This window comes from Charadrius vociferus, unplaced genomic scaffold (assembly GCF_000708025.1).
Source record: "Charadrius vociferus isolate BGI_N301 unplaced genomic scaffold, ASM70802v2 scaffold484, whole genome shotgun sequence".
Classification (NCBI taxonomy): domain Eukaryota; kingdom Metazoa; phylum Chordata; class Aves; order Charadriiformes; family Charadriidae; genus Charadrius; species Charadrius vociferus.
In genome coordinates this window covers 1,797,306-1,816,151 of record NW_009648074.1, presented here as the reverse complement: position 1 = coordinate 1,816,151, position 18,846 = coordinate 1,797,306, and the positions used below count along the sequence as shown (strand labels likewise).

At 46.8% G+C, this 18,846-nt stretch overlaps 1 protein-coding gene across 1 annotated transcript in view; it reads right to left on the bottom strand.

Moving 5' to 3' along the window:
- KANSL1 (KAT8 regulatory NSL complex subunit 1) overlaps nucleotides 1-17,013 on the bottom strand; it is an 84,550-nt gene extending 67,537 nt beyond the window's left edge. Inside the window, exon 1 of the mRNA XM_009883844.1 lies at nucleotides 15,654-17,013. Within this exon, the coding sequence (XP_009882146.1) occupies nucleotides 15,654-16,957 (1,304 nt within the window). The 5' untranslated portion in view covers nucleotides 16,958-17,013. The remainder of the gene's footprint in view (nucleotides 1-15,653) is intronic.
- Between the last annotated feature and the right edge of the window lie 1,833 nt (nucleotides 17,014-18,846).

Below are 18,846 nucleotides of genomic sequence, written 5' to 3'. Positions count from 1 at the left end.
TAAAAAATACAGGGTACAAGGTGCAAAGAGATACCACAGGAATGAGAACTGGTGAGAAAACACCGAGAACTGAATTGGTTTAGGCTAAAAGAGATGGTTATACCTTAACTGTATCCTCCCATTTCACCCATATTTCCCAGAGCCAAATCAAACCGCTCTATTCGTACCACCCCCATCCCTCTGAAAGTGGTTCATGTCACACACGCCGCTGGCTGCTCCACCAGAAATTTATTTTTCTTGGATAGATTCTCCCCAACCCTTTCAACCACGTTCAGCCAAGACACACTCTCTACTTCAGGACTTTTGAAAAAAGGACTAGATAATGTCTCCTCCATGCCAACACACCAGGCATGCGACAGCAAAAACGTCTCCATAGAGAAAAGCAAACCAGTTTCCACCTTCTGAGCAAACTCTCCTGCGGTCCAAGTACCACATTTTTGGAAGGACCCCATGCTCAGACTAATTTTATTTCCATCCTGTGTGAAGCCTGCAACAAATATCCAGCAATTTAATAGAGAGTTGGAAAGGGAGAAAACAGAGATGAGTATTGGTCTGTTTCTTTAATTTGGATCCTTTGCCATCGACAGTATGTTATTTAATATCGGGCTCCGATTTGCAAGAATAGATTCTTCTAGAAGATGGGATATTTTTAGAAGATGTTTTGATTGGCAGCATTGAAACACCTCGTACAAGAGGCAGGGCTTCCATCGTTATCCCAACCCTCCTCAGTTTCTCAGAAAATCGTGAGATCAATCTCCTCTGGAGGTTTTTGTAAGAGATGTGTTTACTTCAGGAGAGTTTTCTTATGCTTCTGGGGGAGAGGGAGGGGAGTGCGTGGAGCATTACGTACCTTACACTCACTACTTTCCAGGAGTTATGCTCTTCTTTAGAACTGAATACTAGATTTTTTTTTTGTTATTATTTGCAAGCAAAACCAAAGCATGTCAGACTGACATGTCTAGAAGCCAGCACAAGAGCCAAAACAACTGAGCTGTGGCAACTTTCAGTGGAGCAACCCGTGAGCAAAGGCGGCAAATGAAAACAGTTTGTAGCACCGTGTCATCTTCCAGACCTTAACACTTGATAAAATTGAAAAAGTTTCACACAAAGCAAAGAACAGAACACAGATTCTCAACCTACTGAGATGTCTAAAATCTGCTGCAGACGACGTGGTCAGGCTGAGGGCAGATTCAGCAGCCCTAGGTCTGATGCACGTTCCCGCTGTGAACAGCATTTCGCCATCGGAGCGAATTATACCGGGCTGAACCTGAGACTTCGTCGCTTTAGGACAACACTCTTCTCCTGAGTCCCGTCAACATTATTTGCACATGTCAGAAGAAAGCGTAAAACACATGGTACGTTTTCAAATGAATTCAAAAACTTTGAAGCCAAGCGTTTCCCAACAAAAGCCAACACAAAAGTAATTGTGTCAGAAACAAAGAGCCATCGCTGCAAGTCGATTACTACACAGCCTCCAAGGGTCCAAAGGGCCGAGCGGGCTGAGCAGCCAAACTATTACGCATTTTCACTTCCCCAGACCTAGAGGATTCCCAGCTCTGGAAGAGATACGACAAATTTTTTTCATTAGCCTAGCTGGAACGAGCCGGGGTAAGAACCAGAACCATAATGCAGCCATTGTACTCCAGTACTCTCATCGCGCTCAAAGGGCGAGGATGTTCACGGCGGGTACTAGAGACGTCGGGATGTTTTAACCCAGAAAAACCCCACAGACATGCCTTGGCACAAAGGGAAAACGTCCCTCTGAAATTATCAGACAATCTCTTGCAATAAATGCCAGGACTTCAAAAGTGATATTAGCCCGCACTAAGCTAACAGGCAATTACGATGATTAAAAAAGGGGCGTATCTAAGTGAGATTTTCACATGGTTTTTTACGTTCTCCAAGACAGTTTTGTGAAGCGAGACGACACTTTTCTGTTCAGCTCTTTGTCCTAATGTGTGTCAAAACCTGATCAGAGGTACGATGGAGATGATTAATCCTCGAGGAAGGCGGGCAGCTGCTGCTCTTCGCAGCAGAGAGGAGGAGGAGGAGGAGGAGGAGGAGGAGGGGTGCTACCTATTTGCTCCGCTGCGTTGTAGGAGACAACAACATAAGCCACAGTTAAGCAGATAATCACAAATTCTCAGAACCTCCTTTATCTCACCAAGCATCAGCTAAACAAATAAAGCAAAATGCTTTTGGACAAGTTACTCCCAGAAATGAAGCGAAACACACGAGAGCTCCATTACTTCAATTAATACGCCCATTTGTACCAGGTCAGCAGTTCTCAAGGGCAGCAAGGACAGGCACACACGCATCCCGGTATTTCTCATCTGACCAAAATCCCCAATCGCTGGGCAATCAGCATCCAACTCGCTTTAAAACTCCAGTCAATCTCTACAGGACCAGAGAAAATAAAAATATTATGGGAGAAAAGGCTTCACCGGATACAGATTCTTCAAAATTTTTTTTTCAGTCTCTCAAACTGGAAGGAAGATCAGAGAGCTTTCTCCCAGGCCGAATAAATCGAAGTGAAAACAAATATTTTTCCAGCAAGACCACTACGGCAAGACCCAGAACAGGAAGATTCCTTTATGTACTAGTTTGACTAGTTGAGAAATTCAAACACCTACATCAGAGAGTGGGAAAAAAATTATAAAAAAAAAAAAACCCAACCTACTAAAAATCCCCAAAGGGGGGGGGATTCCAATTACATAAGGCAAATTTAAAGTAGCCAAGTGCTCTGGATGCAGATGGTTGCTAACAAGCAGACAAGAACCAGATGAAAGCGTTTTTGAGTGCCGCAACATCAGAGCAAAACAACAAAGAGAGGATTCCTATGGCAGATTCACCGAATAACACTCAGGTATCGCAACAGCCTCTCATTAGCGGGGACCACTTCGTTACCGCTACGAGAGACTGCAGAGGTCACCTCCCCGGCGCTGAAGTCTTGCGGGCATCGCTTGCTCTGAGCACCACAACTAAAAGCTCCTGGGAAATTACGGCCAAAGCCTTCATAGACATGAAAACAATGAAGGAAAAAAAAACCAAAACACCACAAATTTTTTTTTTTTTTTTACACATCTTATCCCCTCTAGGAGTTGCGCCTAGAGGAGTCTTTTTAAATTGTGGGAAGGATGGGGAAAAAAAAAAATGAAGGAACAAAGAGGAAAGTGGGTGCAAGACAAGTAGAGCTCCCGTGCACCTCATCCACCCACCCGAGCAGAGGGCAAACCTCGGTCCAGAAGAAACTCTGCTGCAGAAACGACCCAAGAGGGAAAGAAATTCATATACACATAAAGAATTAAAGTAAACAATCGGTGATGTTCACGAGGTCTTCGCACAGCCACCAAAAGCTTAATCAAGTCACTTTTCCTTTAATTTATCATAGACGAGTGCCTTGTCCTAGCTCACAAATTCACCCGCTCAAGCACAAGAAAACACAGGTAAAATAAGCAACTCAATTTGCAGAGCAGCTAATCTGATTAGGGCTTACCTGTACCCAGCCTGGAGAGGGGTTTGGTTTCAGGAGTTTAACATAACCAAAGCACGGCCGGGAACAGCAGGCGGCGGGGGAAAAACAGACAGATCTGTGCCATGACAACTAGGATGGGTTACGAAAGCTTTCTCTCTACAGACGACACTATTTTGAAAATAAATGCTACCTCAACAGCCAGCACACAGGAGAGTTAGCTGCAAAAGTAACTAGAACTCCTTCTATTAAAAAAAAAAACAAAAACGGGACATTGAACACAAGAGGAGAGGTAACGCAGGAGGGAGAGGAGGGGCACCAGAGCACGTTGGACGAGTCGGAGATTCACACAAAGGAGGGAAGGAGCACAGACCCGCTGGAACTGGGGCCAGGTGTAATTTCAGCCTGTTCGCAAGAAGTCAAAGAACAGCTCACGTTCGTAAAAAAGCAGCTGAAAAAAAACAACCCCACACCAGCAAAGCGACACACTTCATAAGCCAGGTTAAGATCCGATACACAAGACAATGTCAATCAGAGCCTTCAGGTGAGACTTTCTACAAGTATCGCTTATTAAAAATAGGTTTAAATAAGCGAGAGTTAAGTCGTTTTGGGCTTCTTGCCCAGGGGCAGGGAGAGGGGGATGGTGGGGGGAGTGAGCGAGAGCTGGATAGGGAAAGCTGTCTTTAGGCACAATATATGAATCATCACACTGAAGAATGTTCTTTAAGTAGCTGGCTACTTCTCAAACAGAATTATCTTATTTTAAAAGGTAAGGCTTTGACCAATATGTGAGCAAGGAACCCTTGAGAAGTCATTAGATGACACTCAGGTGTGTATACTACAATGAAAAATACTTGAAAAATTAATCTGTATCAATTTAATCTGCCTTGACACAGGAAAAGCGGTTAATGCCTTGAAAGATTTCCTCATGTGGTTGTTTCTTCACATCATTTTTTGCCGTCTCAGTACAAACAGCACCTTCCCTTTGACTTTCAAAAATTTCTGCAAATGGCAGGAGACCTACCTACAACACAGAAGGAGCAGAGAGAGAGTAATTTTCTTGTTTTAGTCCGAGACAGTAAAAAGCCAATACCACAAAATGTTGCATACATGGAGCAAGAGCCCTGCAAGTGTTCTGCATTCGAAATGCAGATCCACAGAAGGCCAATTGTCTCATTTTTTTGACATAGCCAGCACTGGAATAGCAGAAGTCACATGGAGAAGGGCTCCAATTCACACAAAAATAGGCAGATTTAGCTGGTGCAACTTTTATTCATGCTACTGTCCCAGCCTAGGAATAGCAACGGCTGCGGAACAGACATATTCTCCCCTTGGCCACTGGGATGCAAACATCCAGAAGAGAAAAAGCCACTGGGAAGATGGAGAGCCACTACCCTCCTCACATTACCCAGACCTGGAATTAGGCCACAGGAGTTCAGTTTGGTCAGAAGCTGCCAAAGCTGTGCTGAGCCACAATCACCAAAGGATGATGGTTCTACCCAAAGATGGCCTGTCTCTAGCTCAGCTCTCCCCTCTGGACCAGACCCTTTCCCCCCTCCATGGGTTGCCAGGACACTCCATTTTCCTCTGCGCTGGCATCAACAGCAGGACAGGACCTGGAGCACTGTGTCCAGTTCGGGGCTCCCCCGGTCAAGAAAGACAGGGAACTGATGGAGAGGTCCAGCGGAGGATGCTCAGGGGACTGGAGCATCTCTCTGCTGAGGACAGGCTGAGAGCCCCGGGCTGTTCAGTCTGGGGAGGAAACGGCTGAGAGGGGATCTCAGCAATGCGGACCAATCTCTGCAGGGCGGGTGGCAAGAGGATGGGACCAAACTCCTTCCAGTGGTGCCCAGTGACAGGACAAAGGGCAACAGGCACAAACTGGAACACGGGAAATTCCATCTCAACATGATGAAAAACTTCTTTCCTGTGAGGGCGGCAGAGCACTGGCACAGGCTGCCCCGAGAGGCCGTGGGATCCCCTTTTCCAGAGGCCTTCCCAACCTGCCTGGATGCGTTACTGGGTGACCCTGCTTCGGCAGGGGGTGGACTGGATGATCTCCAGAGATCCCTTCCGACCATGACCATTCTGCGATGCTGTGATGGCAATGGGCAGAGAGGCTGCAGGGGAACAAGCATGGTGCCCCAGGGGCAGAGCTGTTGGGCCATCCCTTCTTGGGAGGGCGCAGAAAAAGCACAGACAGCACACACAGCCCACCAGGGACTGCGCACCCCCCTCTGAACACATCAACCTTCTTACCAAGCACTTTTGGGGCCAGTCACGGTGGGTGACAGCAGCACACAGTGCCTTTGTCACCTAGGATGCAGATGCAAATAAATAAAAAAAAAAGCCAGGGCACAAAGCACTGAGTTTATTTAGGATTTGATGTCTGTTCCTGCAATGCAACATATCTTTATTTGGCATAACGCAGCGAGAACCGATGTCCACAGGCACATACATCTCCTACGAGTGAAACTGCTCATCCCACCGGATCGCAAGCACATGGAGAAGGAGCAGCAGTGTCCCCAACACCCAGGAATGAGCCAGGACCAAGTGCTGCTGCATCAAAAGGAGGTGTCCTCTCCAAAGCTAAATGGGCAGAAGAAATGTATTCACTACTAGTCAGATGCAGCGAGGAGACAAGGGCAGGGCAGAACCGGCTGTCGTTGTGCCGAAGCTTTGCAATTAGGACAGAGAAAAATGCGAAAGCGGCAGTGCAGAGCCCGGCAAGGAACCGTCTGTAACCTCAGGGCAGCGGTCAGCTGCATCCAGAGGGCACCCACCACCACCAGGACGGCTCACGGCAGCTCCCCAGGCTATCAGGGCACGGCCAGGAGCTCAGAAGACTTAATGCCTAACTTAATAATGAAAAGACTAAATATCTAACTGGTGAAGAGAAAACCACAGATAAGATACACGGAAGTGAGACATTTGTGCGCTGATGTTTAAGCTAATCTGGAAAGTAGGAATTTCTTGCTGGGTTCCTAGGAGTGATTTAATTGCAAAGTCCTCTAAACCGCAGTGCCTTTTTCTGCCCTCCACTGGCCCTGTTCACCACACCAGCTGGAAATACGGGGCTCGGTGGATAGCTGCTGACCCACAACTCAAACTTACACCCACTGAAATACATACACACAAACATCCCTCTCTAAACCCTTTTCCTCCAAGAAACCATTTTTTTCCCCATGATTTCTGCCCATTGCATCTACATAAACCCCCTTTGCCTCTTACTCAAGACTGGACTGGATTTGATAATGCAATGTAACGTCACCAGCCCTGCAACAGCAGAAGCTCAATATTGGTCATTAAGTAGGAGCCGCCAGGGAATTCTCTAAATGCAGATTGCCTGTAAAGCCGTATGCGCTACAAAGGCTTCTAAATGGGGACGGCCAGTTTTTAACCCAACTACGCTTACAGAGACCCCCATGAATGCAAATGCAGTAACGGCTCCAAACATTTAACCAATATCATAAAAGAAGGAAATGAGCTGAGACGAAAAGTACTTCTGAGATAAAATATTTTTTACCTAGACTCGGAGAACAAGTGACAGCAGAGTATTTCCAAAGCTTTACCTGTAGTATCAGAGGAGAGATTTTGTGGCAAACGTTCCCAAGATGACTGAAGTTCTCTTATTTTCTGTCCGCTGGCCAAGAGAAGTTCAACCTACAGATGGCTGTTCACTCCGGACAATACGTTAAATCACTTTCCTCTACCTAACATCAATTTTTCTGCTCCCAACAGAAAATACCATTAGACTTCCCTCTGATTCACACTGCCTTCCATTAATATTTTAAAGTCCTCCCTTATACAAATAAAATCTCTGCAACATTTCTTACAACATCGTTACGTGTTACTATGGAAACTGCTAAAATGTCACAAATACAAAAGCCTAAAGCTCTGCTGCATAAGGAGTACCCTGATCCTCCTTATTTCCTTCTTCTGGTAATTTGATGACCAAATGCTTTGAATATAGTAAAAAAAAGTCACCATTATAGGGGGGGTGTGTTTTGTTGGTTTGTTTTGTTTTTTGTTTGGGGTTTGTTTTTTTTTTTTTTACATTGCTTTAAGTTACTGAATATTTTATTAAGCAAGCAGCCAAACGAAGTCACATTTCACAAATCCACCCCCTTTTAAGAAATAAAACGACACTCAAAACTACCTGACAAACTCAGTGCTGCACGGAGACACCTGAAACTCCAGCAAGATCTGCATCAAAAACTACCCCGTTCTCCCTCTCCCCAACTGTTCTACTACATGAGTGAGAAACAACTCAAATTATGTATTTCACACAGCAAAGATGCACGCATTTAACAGATAAAGGCAGCTATAACTCTTTAAAATGGGCCCCATATCCTTGAGAATTAAGCATTTCTGGAAAGAGCATGCTTATGCTCATTCATAAGACAGCACAAATTAATCTGTTTGAGGAGCAGAAGCGTCACGAGCTGTGCCAGCCGAACTCCGCCGCCACTATCACAGGGAACATCTCGTTTTGCAGTTAAGACATCACGGTTGCACATGAGCACCGGGGAGAAAACAGCCATCTGCCAAGTTGTTCACCTTCACTAACCTGACGGCTTACAACTAACAGAAGAGCTTTAAATACATCACCGTGATGACCTCCCTGCTCGGGTACAAGAACCAGCAATGGACAACTGCTGGAACAACAAGTGTGTTTTGGCACATGAAGCTGGAGGCTGGTTTTGGGGAAGGGCAGACAAGAGAACCACCTTCAACATCACCAATTTGCAGCAAAATTTTTGAGACACCCCATCTTCAGAACAAAACCAGTGAATTTAAGCTCTCAACAAACACAAGTCCCTGACTATCCCTTTTTAAATATTCTCTTTCACCAAAGTATCGTTCCCCTCACTGCTGATGTGGCACAGTTGAATGAAAAAGCATGCTCTGGATGGAAATCCCAGGCACCATGAACCAAATCCTTGACTCGGGGCGCCGGTGCCAGGTACCCTTCCCATAAATAGCTCCTTCAGAGCCGAGGTCAGAGCTGGAGCAGGCATTCCAGACAGTAACCTTATCACAGAGAAGGTCAGAGGGGAAGGAAGAAAAAAAATAAAAAAAAAAGCTGGATGCTACTTAAGCAAACCAACATCAATGACCAGCACACCATCACACATCTGCCTCCAGCTCTGGGGCCACCAACAGCAGAAGGACATGTTGAAGCAGGGCCAGAGGAGGCCCCGGAGATGCTGGGAGGGCTGGAGCCCCTCTGCTGGGAGGACAGGCTGGGAGAGGTGGGGGGGTTCAGCCTGGAGAAGAGAAGGCGAAAAAGGGGAGACCTCAGAGCCCCTTCCAGTGCCTAAAGGGGCTCCAGGAGAGCTGGGGGGGGACTCTTGACAAGGGCATGGAGTGATGGGACGAGGGGGAACAGTTTTAAACCAAAAGAGGGGAGATTTAGATGAGATCTGAGGAAGAAATGTTTCCCTGTGAGGTGGTGAGCCCCTGGGGCAGGTTGCCCCGAGAAGCTGTGACTGCCCCATCCCTGGAGGTGTTCAAGGCCAGGTTGGACAGGGCTTGGAGCACCCTGGGCTGGGGGGAGGTGTCCCTGCCCAGGGCAGGGGGCGGCACTGGGTGATCTTTAAAAGTCTCTTCCAACCTAAACTATTCTATGATTCTGCATCAAGTCTCCCAAAAGCAGAGAGCAACAACCAGACGATGTTGGAGACAACTCCAGCACAGCAGAGAATCCAACCTTCCCCAGCTCCCACCTGGCTCCACAGACATGAAGGGCAACTGCGACAGACCCAACTGCAATTCCAGTTTCTCTTTCCACTTCCCAGCTGAATTACTAGTCAATACACAGGCCTTCAACCTATTTGCATTTTTAAGTCCTTCCTTTCATTCAGAAATCCAGCAAGTAAAACCTAAGTCAATTTTTTAAGTTCTCTTCCACCTAAAGTGTTTTACCCGAGGATGGCCCAGCAAAGCCATCCAGTTCCCCAAGCCTTTGAAAACAGACATTTGCAAAACGCACCATATCCAGGGTGTGCCCAAAACACGCTCCGTGGAAAAATCTGCTGGGGTAATGCCAGTTTAGCAAGGAAAACATTTTCCCCCAGCTGGAAGTCTCGCGCAGCGCTGCTGCTGAGCTAGTGCAACCAGAACGGAGCTGCCGGAGGAGAGAACAAAGGGGGGGGGGGGGAAGCCCATGTTACTGAACAATGAAAACCAAAATCTTGCAGGAGGAAAAGCACATCCGTGAAGCACACCTTTACAATCTCCTTAAGGGAGCCCACGTTTGCCATTGCTCCAGTTTTAATCTTAGCCATATAGTCACTCGTCATCTCGTGTCAGTATTAGCAAGAATAAAAACACAGCTCTAAACTGTAGCCGCTTACAGATCCTGGTGTAATGTAACACAAAGGTCTTTTTCCCATCCCCCACATCAGTATATTAGACTTCAATATTAGAGATCAGCTCTAAAAGGGGCCCCTTTCCCTTCCTCAGATGCTAACTTCAATTTCACCTGAGGCTGTAGGGAAGCAGACGAGTTACCACACCAGGTCCTTAATGCCAGTTCACATTCACAAACTTCGCAAACATTTTTTTTTTCCTGCTGCTTCCGATGCTGTGACAGGCTTTTTCCAATGAAAAGTAAAATAAGTATTTAAGCAACCCTATCCAAAGTGTCTTCCGCAAGTCCTAAAAACTCTGAACTAGAGCCCATTCTTATTCGCTGCCCCACTGGGTAAGGGCTATACAGACAAAGCGGAGTTTACTGGTAGTGCCGGACACCAAACCATTTCCAGTCCTCCACATTATCTTCCGTACACCAGCCCAGCACAGCCCCACAGCCCAAGAAACAGGCGGAGAAGATCTGACTCCGAAGAGAACAGCCCCAAACCCTGCAAGGGCACTAAAGGCATCTGCGAGAAAGATGCAGGAAGATGCTTTGTCTGCATTCAACCCCCCCACAACCAAATTCAAACACTTCCCTGCGCTGCAGCACCCCGCTCCACCGTCGTCCTCCTCCCACATGACCCAACACCGAGTGCTGGTTCCCTTCTGCTCCCCCCGAAACAACTGTGACTTCATCCTCGAAAGATAAATTTAAACCACTGCATCAAACTCCCTCTAGGCTGAAAGGCAACAGCACTGCCTTAACCGAGTTCTGGGGATGGCAACGCAAGTACGGGCACTGAAAGCATCTCACCTCCCTTCCACACCCCAGTGAGGTCTGCACGGGGATCAAGACTCAAATAAAAAAATCAGAAACAACTTATTTGACATCCATTGTATCTGTAAAAGGTGTACTACAACCAAAAGGTGTACTACGACCAACATTTATTGGAGAAATAACTGACTTTTTTTTTTTTTTTTAAAAGATCTTTCTCAAGCAGTGCTCTCATTTGTTCTCTTTGCTTAAAAGCAAGAGGGACTTGCCGAGTGTCCTACTTACTCTGGATACCTGATTAAGCATTTTTGAACAATGAACGGCCCTCCGCTATTCTGCTTTCAAATGCAAAGCGAGAACACGTTCAGGATTTGCTCTCCTTCTCTCTCCCCAAATGAAAGACGCTTGAGAGACATCTCTCAACCAACATATTGCTGCGGAGCAGCACGTGGATTACAAGCAATGCAGGGACAACATATACGAGTTTTCCTAACTAGCTAAAACCTAGAAGGGCAGGCGCCGTGTTTTGTTAGTACCTACACCCGCAGCTAGAAGTCAAGAACAAGAAAAACACCACAGAAAGCCAAGCAGGTAACTGAAAAAGTCATAAAAGAGTAGAGACAAACTTTTAAGATTGCTCTGTATAAATCTGAGTTGGTAAAATGTGTTTGTGACCAGTTGGAAAAGCTTCCTTAGTCCCCACAGCGCGGGATCTGCCAGCTGAATTACAGCTCCGTGAAGTCACAGACTGGAGAAATGCTGTTTTATAGCCCCTGAGACACACACAAGCTTCCTTATCACGCTCTCCCTTGAAAAAATATAATCAAGGGAGAAAAAAAAAATTCAGAATTTCTAAATCCTATTTCTCAGCCAACTGATGCACCAAGTGCAACCACCCCTCGAGCAACCACCATCGCGAGTGCTGCACGCGTCCCTCTCTGACACGGGACGTGGAAATGAGCGCTGACAAAAGCACGTATTGGTGAGAAATCTCCATTACTGCTCCAAGTCCAGTAATTCTGAAATCCAGGCAGCACGATGTGACCCAGCACAAGGAAGAGTCGCTGCACAGGCTCCAAGGCTGCGAAATGATTCACTGCAACACCAAAGTGCAGAAGGTGCTCAGGTTTCCCACCAGTAAATGGGGATAATTAAAGCGTGCTTCGGCATCGTGGCCATAGGCACCGGAACAACCACAACTGAACACACCGTAGGTACTGTATGACCCTCGTAAAATCTGGTGGGAGAAGTTAGTCACCAGGAACTTCAGTTCCCTCCCAGCAGCTTGATGTAACTGCCATGAAAACAGTGACTTTCCAGATAAGAAACCTGAACTAAAAGATAAGTTCCCATTAAGTATTTGTTTGCACTACCTTTTCAGAAATTTTTTCCGTGGTGCACAGACCGAAGCTGGGGATAGCAGAGACTAAATCACACAGCACTCACCAGCTAATGCCTACATCGCTGCTCGACGTGGGTAACTCATCAGCCAAAAATAATTGACATATTCTGATGAAACCAGCCTACAGTGAAATGCAAGAAACCGACCAGCCTGAGAGAAGCAGCTACTATGAAGATGCACAAGCCACATGAAATATCTTCTACTTGTAGAAATAATGTATTAGTGCGTATGAAATATCTTCTACATGTAGAAAAAACTGTATTAGCACACACGAAATATTTTCTACTTGTAGAAAAAAAATGTGCTAGTACAGGGCCAGAGAAACACCAGGACTTTGACTACTTGCTAAACCATCACTTGGCCAGACGAGGTAGAGCCCAGCCAGCAACCCCGCAGCACCGGGAGGGATTCGCATGCCCTGCTCCGAGCAACCTCGCACCGGCAGCAGCTCCTGATCTGACCACGCCAACAGCAGCATCCGGGACCTTCTGAAGTCGCACGGGTTTCGCAGACGGCTGCTCCCAACAGTCACACCCAGCCAAGGAAGATCAGTCCCATTCTCCACCCGGGAGGCTCCAACCTGCCTTCGCCCCCACCAAGCGGAGCTCCTCTTGACCCCAACTCTGCCACCGCGCACACTTCTGAAGCGACACCTAAGAGGATCTGAGCTGTGAAATAACGAGTTGTGTATTATTAATCTGAAAGCAAATGAAACGCAGCGTGGGGGTCCCCAATCCACATAAACCTAAGAATGCAGCACGAACCAACCCTGCCTGCACGCGCTTTCTTTCCCCATCAGCTGCCTGAGAATCAAGAGCGCCTTGTTAAACCAAGCCCTAGCTGGCAGGGCTTCCAACAGAGGTGTAACGAATCCCTCCCTGCTTTGTTTATGCATTGCACGGTGGCCTGGTTATGCACCTGAATGACAGCACCTTCCTGGGCAGCAGGTCTGCGACTTCTTTAAAAGGACCAACTGAGTTCTGATAGATTTCTAACGCTACTGGAAAGATGCGATTCCTCAGGGAGACGCTGCTCTACAGCCAAGATCAGGAGGGCCGGAACAGTACAAATGCTTCGAAGTCTGTCCTTGACCAGATACCGATTCTGGAATGTCACCATGCCAGAAAAACTCAAAGGTCAACTCTTATCTAAGCATGATGTAAACACGTCTTTGTTTCTTTTGCGTGCTTCTACTTGAATCCCAGAGGCAGTCAGCGACATGGGCGCTTGCTGCGAGCCAGCCACAAGACACAGCGTTCGGAGCACAACTCTCGCTGACGATCTAGAAGCAAGCCAGCAGTCTCTTGGGGGAAGGCAGGGGCACCCAGGAGCGATACATAGCCAAGGGATAAGACCAAAGTTTTTACACTCATTAAGATATCCCGTCTCACTACCAAAATTGACATAATCAGTGGAAAAAATCTTCCCTCTAATAAGTCAGTTCAGCCAGCTGCAGAATCCAGCCATACTTGAGCAACCCTGCAAAAAGCTGTCGTTTTTCTGTGCTCACACACAAAACCATCGTAAAACAATGGTTCCGTATAATAAGCTGGCCCAAGGCAGCTTCCCAGTGGAAAAGGCAGCTCTGCCCCTTCCTGTCTCTTAGCGCTACTTTGAAAAAAATGATATTTAGAAGTGCTCAGCTGCTTGTACCAGCTCTTGAGGTTGACTTCAGGAGTTTCACTAAGAAGCAGAAATGTTCCTTCAGCCTCAACTCTGGGAATGTCAGAGCTGGTGAGACCCAACCTCAAAGCTCTCGTGCCAACAGGACAGTCAATGCTGGGAAGACTAATTACTAAATACCCACAAGCAAGGACTTTACAGGAGGTTTGGTGGGCCTGGCCTAGATGCCAGTAAGCATACACACCAGCTTCTCAACCTATAGACAACAGAGGGATCGTTCTTTTTATTAGCTTTAAAATCTTTGGCTTTTTTAAGAGTACTCGGGAACGTAAAGGCATGACTAACACTCAGGGCAGAAAAGTCAGCAACGAATTTCACGCATCATGTCTCTGAATACCGCACTTCCTCTTGGGATTAAGATGAGTGGCAAAGAAATTTCACTTTGCTAGACAACACGTGAACCTCCGAAACCCACAATATGGGAAATTTAATATTACTTTGGACAGAATTTTAATCAAATGTCTCCTCTAATAACAATTGCAATACTTTTAAATGCAATTTTCACTACTAATCCCACCAGTAAATTTGTGGACATTATAAAACAGGAATAAAGTTATTAAAGTCTCTTTTCTAACAGCATCAGAACGCCTTTATGTCCAGCCAGCAGCGACCACAGGCTCAGCTACTCGCTTTGCACTGGGAGAAACCCGGACTCACGCCACATTTAAGACTTCACATACACAAATTCACTCTATGCTAACATCCCAAAACATGATGTGACATTCAGCTGGAATTTAATATTCAAGAGCTGCAACATCTGTTTATCAGCACTCATCCATACGAGCATGTTTTTGGAGGACGCTGAAGTTACCAAGCACACACACCGTTCACATCCACCTACCTAATTCAGTAAGATTTGTGTCCCGCGGTACTGGACCGGCCACCAACACTACTTCGGACAACAGTTATTTCTCCACAGGGATCTGAACGAGCCCGGAATAGCGCAGGTATGCAAAAGTCCTGGTGACTATTTCCAGCCTTGATCAGAAAGCTGTCCGCATTCCAAACAGGACCCCTGTGACTGCTGCAGGGAGGTTTTTGTCGACCGTAGCTATACTTCACAGACTGAGGTTTAAGTTCAATAGGTCCATCAGGGTGGAAGAGATCCTCTACTGATGCAAGCAAGATTTTACACAGACTACACACAGAATATGGCCTATTAAGAGCTTTGTGCAAAATACTGTGATATGCACTCCTAGGGAAAATTCTTGTCTTCGGAAGAAAAATTTCTCTTCTTCCTTGACCTGTCTCAAGACCTTTTCCCTCACTGAGGATCCTCCTCCTCCACACACAAACTGACACCTAACACTTACGCAAACAGCATCTAGTTAACAACATAATTATGAGGCTGTTGTCGTCATTTAATGCAACCTCACAGACAAAAAGAAAATTCCCAATGATAATTCCCCAGAGATTCAAGAAGACACACTCACTTCACACTTCCACTGGCACATGGACCAAATCCTTTCAGAAGTTTTTTTTTTCCAGGCAGTTCATTTAAATAAAAAAAATAATAATTCCCCAGTCAGAAGCGTGCTGTCAGCTACAAAGATTCAGACCGACCTTATTTTACATAACTGTAAATCTTTACAACTAAGACTCCCATTGTAAAAAGACAAACATATCATTTCAGGGGACAGGTCCAACACATCAGGGAGAGAACCATTTACAGTATTTTGGGTTTGTATCAGCATCACGCTTGGACCGCTCCAGCCAGCCAGTATTTCCAGGACCTGCTGCTCCACAACACCAACAACTACCACATCCATCAAGAATTTTATCTTTAACGCTGCATGTGCTGCCTGAACTAGAAAGTGTGCTGCAAATCACACCGCACTAGTTTTAACAGTTTCTTCTTTGATCTAAGCCCGTCACAAGAGAAAATGCAGGTTTTCCATCTGCCACCTTTCACCTCACTCCACCCCCCGTCAGTAAGCAAAGCACGACCGACTGCTACTTACAGTGGTACGTGGGGTTGTTCTGGGTCTGCTTTGGTCAGTTCCTCTTCTTCAACGTCAGACTCTCCTCCTGAGCTGCTGTCAGTGACATCCGAGTCAAACGCCTGTTCACTGGATCTCAAGTTGGCCATGCCACTGGCCGTGAATCTCTCCAGTTCTTCCGATATCGAATCGCTCTTCAAAAAGCTACTTAGGCCTTCTGAAGTAACTGTCTCACTCGCAGCTTTCCTCAAGGCTGCTTCTGCTTTCCTGGTCAACATCAACTGGCTCCGATGCCTCAGGGGGTCCAAAGTTGGAAGCTTGCTCAGAGTTTTCTCCAAGAAACCACCCAACTGCTGCTGGATGTGCCTCTCCACCTGCTTTGCCTGCACCACCTGCAAGCGTTTCTGCAGCCTGCGGGCACGGTTCTCGATGTCTGCCTGCCGTCGCAGCAATGCCCTCGTCCTCATCTCGGAGTCAAGAGCACTGTGGTGACCGGCCAACAGAGAAGGTTTCTGCTCCTCCAACTTACTGCCCCCAAAGTCAGAGTGACTAGCAACACCGGGCAACCTAGTCTCTCCACTGCCACCCTCGAGCACCCGCTGTTGCTCCGTGGAATTAAGGGAAGATTTGTTTGCAGTGCTATTATTGCTAAATGGAGTTGTGTGCTCTGCATCAAGGCTTCTATGTGGGAGAGTGCAATTGGTCAACCCGGTCTTCAAGTCCCCCAATTCAGAACCTCCTGCATTATAGTCAACACCCTGGAGGGCAGCAGAAGGAGGAGCACACTTCCCACCATTCAGAGAACTAGAGTTTTCATGGTCTGAATTGGTACTTTTGGCCAATTTCTTGGCCAAGCCATTTACAGGCGCTTGCGGGAGAGGTGGCTGGCTATTAGTACTCATTGTTTTTAGATTCTCCAAAGTGAATTCCAACACCGGTTGCCTCCCCAACAGATCACTTGTTTTCAAGAAGGACTGAGATAAGAGAGAGTGAGATTTAAGGACTGTCTGCTTGTTGAAGACTCCTTGCAGCTTCAGAGGCTCTTTTGAAGAAACAGATGTTACATCCGAGCAGAGATAAGAGGCCACTAGCGGCTGCAGCTTGCCCAGCTCTTCCTTCGTAGGGTTGTTTCGGAAATCTAAACTGGGATCCTCCGGAGCAATGGCTTTCCTTTTGGTGCCGTTGGCAGCCAGGAGGATGTTGTTGGCGTTGCCGTTGCTCTCGGCACTGCCAGGCGACAAGGTGGAGGACGGGGGAGCCAGCTTGAATCGGATGTGGTGAGCTTCAGCTGCTGCGTCAGTGAGAGCGGGCGCCATCGCAGCCATTCAGCACAGAGAGACGGGAAGTCCAGCCTCTCCCGGTGCCGAGGCCAGCTCCACTGCCTCCCACTGCCTCTCCCGAGGGCAGCCTACAGGAGAGAGAGAGAAAGAGAAAGTTAGACATCACATGTAGAGAAAATAACATAAATGAGACTGAGAACAGCAGCGAGACTTATCGACTGTTGGTAACGCCATGCAAGCTTCACATTCCGCACAGCATCCTCCTTCTGTGACCACCAGCCTCATGCTCGGCAGAGCCATCTGGGCACCAGGCAGGTAAAAACGCAAGTAGCAAGACGCACACCGGTCCTCAGGATCTCCCACAGCTAGTGCCTGCCTGGAACAACTATCCTCATCTTTCAGTCCACCCACCCAGCACACCAGCATCCTTCCAGGCCTTCACGAAAGGTCTGGCCCTGGTTACACCCATTCCTCAATGCCAGCAGCTCACCAACTTCATCTTCAAAAATCCTTGAGCTAGATCTATAAAACAGTTTTCACTGCTTCTACTGCCAGCTCAGGTAGGTTAGAAATGACATATTAGAACTGTAACATGTAACAGAGAGAGAGCTTGAGGGGAACAGATCTCCATATGCCTAAACTCCCAGTGGCTGAAAAAAAAAACCACCACCCCACACCCACCAGCAACCCCACCGCTTCCCTGAAAGCCTTGGATTTGAAGCAAGTCGTTTCCCTGGTGTATGAGAAACCTACTTTCCCAGAAGTGCATTTCCGAATAAGCCAGGTGATTTCCAGCGTTAGCAATTCCCATTTCTCTTTCAAGAGCATGGATAAAGATTAACCCACCCGCACACCATGACAGAGCAGTTCTACGCTCCGGCAGCACCAGTCAGCCACTGCCTTAACTCAACTAGATCAAACAAGTTAAGAGAAATAACCAAAAACCTTTCATTCATGTGTATTGCAACCTTCCCCCCTCCATCACCTTACCATTTCCGGTCACTTACCTACTTCCTTTAACACTAAATGCGGCGCTGTTTTTTTAATTCCTTTTTTCAAACTGCATTCACCTAAACCCACAGCACAGGCTGTGCTAACAGTGCAACAGTTTCTTTATTTCCCTTTTGCTGCCAAACCTGATCTAGTACCTTCATAAGCTATTTCAATGTCAATTTACTAATAAGAAGCTGCCCTGATCTCTTGCCTGATACGCCAATCCTCTAATTTCACATAAATTTGCATAAGCTTGTTGTAGCTGTTCATTAACGCACCCCAATGACCAAATTAATATCCCACTTTACAGGAAAAGTGAGGACTATCTAAAGTCTGAATACGTTGGATGAGCAAAATTTAACAGCCGGTTTTGTTTCCAGCCTCGTTCGGCTGCACCGCAGTCGCTCCCCAGCGTCACACCAGGTGCTTCCCCCTACAGGGACCACGGACAGACATTAGGGCCCAGAAACACTAAGCACTAAAAACTGAATTGTTGTGAAAAGTCGGAGATGAGTTAGAGAGAACCAAACCCACGTCCCCGTAGAGGGAAGGTCCACGGGACAAGCTCGAAGTTATGCGCTCTGTTGACACATACGTTGGCCAACTGGCGGGCCCCTCACCGGGTCTGTAATTCAGAGCATCTAGAGTCTTGCTAACTCACTCTCTCACTAAAACCAGTTAGGTGACACCGAGAGAGAAGATAGGGAAGGAAGGATACACTCACAGAGGAACTGATAAATCTGTAGCTATTATAACAGAAGTACAGAGACGCCAGAGGTGGGTTGAGCCTTCAGAAGTCCCCTGTTGACAGAATTTAGCATATTTTGTCATCAACTATACCTTGTTCTTACTGAAAAAAGGATACTGCACACCTAAAAATTTACTGCACGCTCACTGAAAATGGCTTTTAGTCACCATTTGGCTCCACAAATAAAGACTGA